General features: G+C 51.5%; 1 protein-coding gene and 1 pseudogene across 1 annotated transcript; both read left to right on the plus strand.

Moving 5' to 3' along the window:
- The first annotated feature begins 124 nt into the window (after nucleotides 1-124).
- On the plus strand, nucleotides 125-2,727 carry PRRT1 (proline rich transmembrane protein 1). The gene is made up of 4 exons (XM_006904621.1): nucleotides 125-143; nucleotides 1,085-1,623; nucleotides 2,218-2,403; nucleotides 2,551-2,727. Exons 1-4 carry the CDS (start codon nucleotides 125-127, stop codon nucleotides 2,725-2,727), a joined length of 921 nt encoding a protein of 306 aa, XP_006904683.1.
- A 4,418-nt stretch (nucleotides 2,728-7,145) lies between these two features.
- LOC112478938 lies at nucleotides 7,146-7,264 on the plus strand (annotated as a pseudogene).
- Nucleotides 7,265-7,634: the final 370 nt, after the last annotated feature.

The raw sequence follows: 7,634 nt of genomic DNA on the forward strand, positions 1-7,634 counted from the left end.
CCCGCCCGCCGTCTTCTATCTCTTGCGCTGCGGCTGGCTGCGCAGTCCGTGCACCCAGACTCCCAGCGCAAGCCGGGGACCCCAACTCCAGCTGCAGGGACCCTGTACCAGTAAGACCACAGGGATGTCATCGGAAAAGTCAGGTAAAAAAATACACAACAAAACCTCCCATCCTCTTTACGGTCTTCTGACTCTCCCGCCCACCCTCGGTTGCAACCCTCTCCATTATCCCTCCCTAACCGGTGGTTCTGTTTCATTCCCTTTCTGTCCAGCTTTCAACTACCCCCTAAATCCCCCTCCTCTTACTATATCCCTTCCTTCTCTTCTTTTCCTCCTTCCAGTTTCAGCCTCTGCCCCCTGCCAACAACGTGGGCAGTGGGGGGAGGGGGGAGGGGGTTGGGACCGTTGAGGTAGTCAGGGAAGTACTAGAGTAAATTAGCATCAGCCAGGTACCTCAGGGATAGCATCATTGGGAGTAACAGATGGACAGATGACTCTCACTGGCATGGAGACATCCAGTGGGGAAATATGGAGACATGATCAGATGGGGGTTGTCAGGAGAGTAAAATCCAGCACATCCTTCTTTATCAGCCCTAAAAGAAGTACTGAGATTCCCAGAGAGGCTAGGACAACCCCTCGCCTGTGAAGGAATGGCAGAGTGGAACATGTTACCCTACATGTGTTTATACAACTGTTGAATTGAGTACATGTTAACACAGGGTTGCTTGTCTACCCATGTGCTCACGCAGAACTAGCTCAGGCAATCCCAAAAGCAGCCATATGCCATAGGAAATTGCGTCTGCTGGTGAAAGCTGTGTGCACCTTGCTGAAGAAGAAGGGAGAGGAACAGAGGAGAGTTGTGACCTCAAAACTAGATTGAAAGACAGAAGTTGGGGGGGAGGCACAGATGGCCTAGAAACAACCCCTCCCCTGCCCCAAGAATGAGATGGTTTCTCACCCATTTCCTCTCTGTCTCTCCCATTATCTTTCTCCATCCCTGACCCTCTATGTCTCCCCCTAACCCTCCTTATCTCATCGCTGTCTGATCTCTCCCTGTACCTTCTTTTCTGCTAACTGCCGCCAGGCCTCCCAGACTCAGTCCCCCACACTTCTCCACCACCGTACAATGCCCCCCAGCCACCGGCCGAAACCCCCACCCTGCCCCCGCAGGCGGCCCCCTCCTCGCACCACCACCACCACCACCACTACCACCAGTCTGGCACCGCCACCCTCCCGCGCTTAGGAGCGGGCGGCCTGGCTTCTTCCGGGGCCACAGCTCAGCGTGGTCCCTCATCTTCTGCCACTCTGCCTCGGCCCCCACATCACGCCCCGCCCGGCCCGGCTTCGGGGGCGCCCCCACCCGGCTGCGCTACCTTGCCCCGCATGCCACCCGACCCTTACCTGCAGGAGACTCGCTTCGAAGGCCCACTGCCACCGCCTCCGCCCGCCGCCGCTGCCCCGCCTCCACCGGCTACCTCTCATACTGCCCAGGCCCCGGGCTTCGTGGTGCCCACGCATACTGGGGCAGTAGGCACGCTGCCCCTGGGGGGCTACGTGGCACCTGGCTACCCCTTACAGCTGCAGCCTTGCACTGCCTACGTGCCAGTCTACCCCGTGGGCACGGTAAGTACGAGACAACAGGAACCTGGGAGGAGGGGGAGGGCCCGGTGGAGCAGGTCCTGGAACCGGGGAGACACTGAGGACTGGTGGGATAGAGAAAGGGGGCCAGGGGACCAGGTGGTGTTGGCAGGTGGGTAAGGCCTAGAGAGAGGAGGGACTAGGGGAAGGCTTGGGAATGGGGGCAGTGGTGTCTGGCAGTCAGCTAGAGTCAGTGATCATAGCCTGAGAGGGGGAACAGAGCGGACGAGAGAGAAGAAACCTGGGACTGGGTGAGTAAGAGAGGCCAGGTAGGTATCTGGAGAGTAAAAAACAAGGTCCGAAGTGAGGCCAGGGCAGCACTGATGGGGCCATACCTTGGGGAAGGGAGTGTGGAGACCTCCAAAAAATATATGTAGGGTTATTGACAGCAATGAAGGGAGGAGAGGGATCTAGGTGGAATTTACGGGTGTTCTGGAAGGGTAGTGGATGATCAGGTTCTTTGAGAAGCAATGCACAAGTACTGTGCTTTAAAAACTGCTCTCCCAAATGCGGAACATTGTGGGGCTCCGAGAGGGCTAGAGTGACGCCTTCTCTTCTCCTCCGACCTTTCTTCCACAGCCCTATGCAGGCGGTACCCCGGGGGGAACCGGAGTAACCCCCACGCTCCCCCCGCCGCCCCAGGGCCCGGGTCTGGCCCTGCTGGAGCCGAGGCGTCCGCCGCACGACTACATGCCCATCGCGGTGCTGACCACTATCTGCTGCTTCTGGCCTACGGGCATCATCGCCATCTTCAAGGCAGTGCAGGTGTGTGTGTGAGGGGGAGGTGTTTAGGAAGGAGACTGGCTCGGTTTTTCTTACTCCCTGAGAGTGCTGGACGTTCTGAGGAGTATCTTAGAGGGAGGCTGAGGCGTGCAGCTCTCTGATCTGCTTTCCTCCATCCCTTGCCGGCAGGTGCGCACCGCCTTGGCTCGCGGAGACATGGTGTCAGCGGAGATCGCTTCGCGCGAGGCCCGGAACTTCTCCTTCATCTCCCTGGCCGTGGGCATCGCAGCCATGGTGTTGTGTACCATCCTCACGGTAGTTATTATCATTGCCGCGCAGCACCACGACAACTACTGGGATCCGTAAGGACGCCCCCGGCCCGGCCCCACCCTGCTCCCCTCGACCTCCCAAGTGCGTTCTTCAGTAACGCCGCGGATCCAACGGGCGCCCTGCACACTCGTTCTTGGGGCTACCGGACTTCGATACATCCTAAACTTGGCCTCCGCGGAACCTCTCGCCTTGTGGGCACGCTCCGAATCCAGTTCCTCAGGAACCCCGCCAAAGCTCACACTCCCAAGGACGCCGCTTTCCTGGATCCCAGGCAAATTCCAGGCCCCCAATAACTCCAGACCCCCACTCCCTCTAAATGCATTGCCTCCAGGGGAAATTCCTTGGTTCTCTGCTTGGCAACCTGGAGATCGAGTGCCCAAAGCCCGCCTCTTCTATAGGTTCAGCCCCGGCTCTGACAAAACCCCTCCTTCAGGTCGGCAGGCTCCGCCTTCTTTATCTCCTTGAGGGGTGATTCAGTCCGGTGATTGGGTTTCTGGCGCCAGGCCCAGACCAACAGACCCCTCCCCTTCTCCCCGCGCAAGGACCGAGCACCCGGGCGGCCAAGCTCCCACGCTCACTCGCGTTTCTTGTTGGTACAATTTTGCATCTCCTACACCCAGGCCTCCGCCGATTTTCTTGCTAATCCCAGAACCTCTATTTTTGTTTTATTTTGGAATGAGATTTGGGAGGTTCCCAGTTTAGAACGCTTCACCCTGGGATGAAGATTACATCCCTGTTCTCTGTAAATACTTCCATCTCTCCCAACCCCTGGGCAGCCAGGCAGAAGGGAACGCAGGGTACCGACCTCCCAATGTTGGGAGGGAGCTGGCCTGCTCCCCGCTTCCCTAGGCAGTCCCCACTTTGTTCTGATATGTGCGCGTGTGTGAATTTCTGAAAGACAATATTAAAGAATCTAAGTGGATTTATTACCGCAGCTTCAAAGACCGCAGCTTTGCAGAGATGCTGCACTTTTGGTTCCCCCTTACACCTTCCCTCACTCATTTCCCTTGGGGTGGGAGGAGGGGAAAGGGAAGAAAAATGACAGACAAAAGTGGGAGGAGACAGATTTCCAGGAAACCCGAGAGACGCCCAAAAATGGTGGGGGAGAGGGGGCTCCCTTGGATCCTACGAAGGAAGACTTTGGGGTCCATTCTCAGTGGGAAATTATTTTCCCAGCACATCTCTTCCACTTCCTACCACACTGGGCTTAGAGATTTCGAATGGGAGGGAGACCTAGGGATCTATCTCCAGAACTTCAGGAAGTCAGGAGGAAAGAAGGGGGCAGGCCATTCTGAAGAAGTTGGCCAGAGATAGGGTGGCAGGGGCAGCGAAAAGATGCCAATTGCCAACAGCTATTCCTACCTGGGGGCTGGAGGGTGGCAGTGAATTAGAGCACTGAGTGGTGTGTTGTACTAGTATAGGGAAGGCAAAAGGAGCAGAGAGCTGTGGGAGCCTGTCTCAGTCTCTTCCAGCTGCTATTAAAAAAGTACCATTGGCAAGGTGGCTTAAACAACAGAAATTTATTTCTCACAGTTCTGGAGGCTGGAAGTCTGGGATCAGGGTGCTAGCACCATCAGGTGGAGGCCCTCTTCTGGGTTGCAGACTTTTCATTGTATCCTCACACGGCAGAAGGGGCTAGGGAGCTGGAGCTCTGTGTGGTCTCTTTCATAAGAGCACAAATCCCATTTATGAGGGCTCTACCCTCATGACCTAAGCACCTGCCAAAGGCGCCACCTCCTAATACCGTCACTGCACATTAGGATGTCAACATAAGAATTTGGGGGGAACACAAACATTCAGACCACCGCAGAGCTCCATGGAGGAAGTCTATAGTCTCTTCAGATTCAGCTGGAGCTAGTTGCCCTCTCCTATCCTGAGATCAGACAGGAGGCCTCTTGTGCAGGGAGGGGCACAAGCTGTAGACTTGGTATCTTCCGTTGTACACCTATAAGACAGGGTCCTATCTTGAATTCATGCATTCATATAACATGCGGATACCATGCAGGATGCTAGTGAGACATCTGCCAAGACAGCAGATGTGAACATTGACCTTATGGAGTTAGTAATCTAGAAGGAAAGCCATGCACCAGGATAGCAGACATGGGAAGAGGATGGGATGGGGTCTGGAAATCATGGGTTCTCCCTTGGACATTTCAGGTTGAATGTGCCTTCCTCACCAAACTTCTTGAAAAAAGAATTCACATTTGCAACCTCTTCTTCCTCACCACCTACTCATTTTTCCCCTAAGTAGAGAGTATTGTTGTCACTGATGTGTCTGTGTCTGTACCCACTTTTCCTTAATCCTTTGAACTATGCTTCCATTCTCTACTCTACTGAAACTGCTCTCTCAAATAGTGCCCAATGATCAGAAGTTACCAGAAGCCAAAATCGATGGCATTTTCACAGTACACTGCCTTCTGAACCCTCTCACATTTGTCCCTAGATCCTGGATTCCTTATTCCCCCAGGGTTCAGGGACATGTCATCTCTCACCTTCTACCTCCACACACACCTCTAATCATGTGCCCCCTCCCTTTTTCTCCTCCCTTCTCCTATATGCATATTTCTGGATTTTTTCCTTCTTTGAGACTTTCCCTTGAAAATCTCATCCACTCCAAACTCAGACATCATTTCTAATGCTTCTCTACTGTAGACTGGATGCTTGTGTTCCCCAGAAATTCATATGTTGAAACCTGATCCCTAGTGTGATGAGGGGGGCCTTTGGGAGGTGCTTAGGTCGTGAGGGTGGACTATCATGAATGGGATTAGTGGCCTTTATAAAGCAACCCCAGAGAGCTCCCTTGCCCCTTCCTCAATGTGAGGACATAGCTAGCAGACAGCAGTCCATGAAGCAGAAGTGTCTCTGACCAGACAACGAATCTGCTGGTGCCTTGATCTTGGACTTCCCAGCCTCCAGAACTGTGAGAAATAAATTTCTATTTTTTATAAGCCACCCAATTTATGGCATTTTGTTACAGCAGACCGAGTTGACTAAGACATTACCCAACTTATGCATTTATATGCAGACATTCTTCCAGGGCCTGTGACACGGTGTGTGGACAGACCGTGCTGCTGGTTCTCTATACTCAGCATGTTCCAAACCAAACTGATGAAGTGCCACTGAAAACCTGCTTCCTTGTTTCTATTAATGACACCATTTTCCCAGCACCCTTATCTGAAAACTTGATGCTTCAGTCAATTCTACCATCACAATATTTTCTGAATCTGTAACATTTCCCCAGCCCTTGTCATTTTTCAATGACCTCATCTAGGATTATTGCAACAGCTCCCCTAACAGAAGAAGGTCTCCCTACTTCCTACCTCTCCCTACTCCAAGTCTCCCTCAACACTGCTGTCAGGCTATTCTCCCTACACACATAAATCCTCTCCTGACACTGCTCAAAGGGCCTTCAAGATTCTCTATTGCTTACTCAATTGTTCGCAAAATTTTAATCTGGCTTTCAATCCCTTTCAATATTTAAAATCATTCAGCTTTCTCTCTTTAACCTAATCTTCAACCAAACTGAATTATTCATCATTTCCATCTCCAGGCCTTTGCCCAGCTCTTCTCAAATCTTAGACCTCTTTAACCACCGCCTATTATAAACCAAATCATTTGCTGCTTCTCATGTGTTTCAGACCACCTCTAAGCCCTTGCTCAGGATGTTCTTCCCCACTTCACATCTGCTTCTCCACTTGTTCAAAATTTACCTATCCTTTAAGGCCCAGATGAATTCACCCCCTCACTCCAGCAAGAATGAATCTCTCTCTGCTATAGGTTGGACTAGAGCAGTGGGTTTCTAAACAGAGCGTCAAGTGTTCCTTGGAGCAGTGATTCTCAGCCCTGGGGAGCATTTAAAAATCCCAAAGCCCTGTTTGCATCTAGGCCAATTAAATCAGAATCTCTGGGGATGATACTCAGGCACCAATATTTTTTAAGACATCCTCAGATGATTCCCCTGGGCACCCAAGGCTGGGAATCACAGGTTTAGAGGCACTTCAGAGACCACCATAAAGGAGGGTAGAGGCCAAAAGGTGTGGCTTCAACCAGAGTACCTACAATGTATCGGGTCTAAAATCTACCAATAATTCATGTTATCTGCATTTTTCCCCCATCTCTCCCCACCTGAGATTTTGATGTGCTTACCTTACCTTGTGAAGAAAGGAGACAAATCTGGATTATCTCTGGTTTTCAGATTCTTATGAGATAAAACCTCTTTGAATTCAATTAAATTGAAAGGAATTTGGTGGAGGAGGAAGTGATTGAAAATAACTTCTTCCAGATCTCTTCACCTCACTCAGACTCCTCCCTCAGGAAGCATATTCCAATTTGAGCTTCCTTTCGCCTTACCTCAACTCCTCCTCAGAACGTGGTGCCCTTGGCTCTTCGACCCCTATCAACAAAGATTCTGTCATCCAAGAGAGGTGCTCTGGCCCCCTCTAAAATCTACTTGGGTCTAGGGCCATGCCAGCCTGAACAAGCCTGATCCCGTATGATCTCGGAAGCTAAGCAGGGTTGGGCCCGGTTAGTACATGGATGGGAGACCACCTAGTAAGATCAGGTGCTGTAGGCGTAAAAAATAAAAAAAATAAGGGATTGTAAGCTGACAAGGTCCTTACAATCTGTGAGGTCACCAAGAGTTGCCTCGCCTAAAAAAATAAAAAATAAAATAAAATAAAAATAAAATCTACTTGGGAGCTCTGATTCCCCATGATTCATTTTGGGTCACCACTCCCCTTCATTCATGAAAATTTAGTACCTACAATGTTTTTCTCTCTACCCAACCACTCCCAGTGTCAAATCTTTGACTTGGTTGGCACCAATAACTGCCACCCCTTCAAAATCTTCAGTCTTTTCATATCACCCCTTCCTCTGCCCAGAATCCCCATCCCAAAAGCTCTTCAACCCCACCCAGACCTCCCATTCACTGACTCTCATGCTTC

This window comes from Pteropus alecto, unplaced genomic scaffold, assembly GCF_000325575.1.
Source record: "Pteropus alecto unplaced genomic scaffold, ASM32557v1 scaffold400, whole genome shotgun sequence".
Lineage (NCBI taxonomy): Eukaryota > Metazoa > Chordata > Mammalia > Chiroptera > Pteropodidae > Pteropus > Pteropus alecto.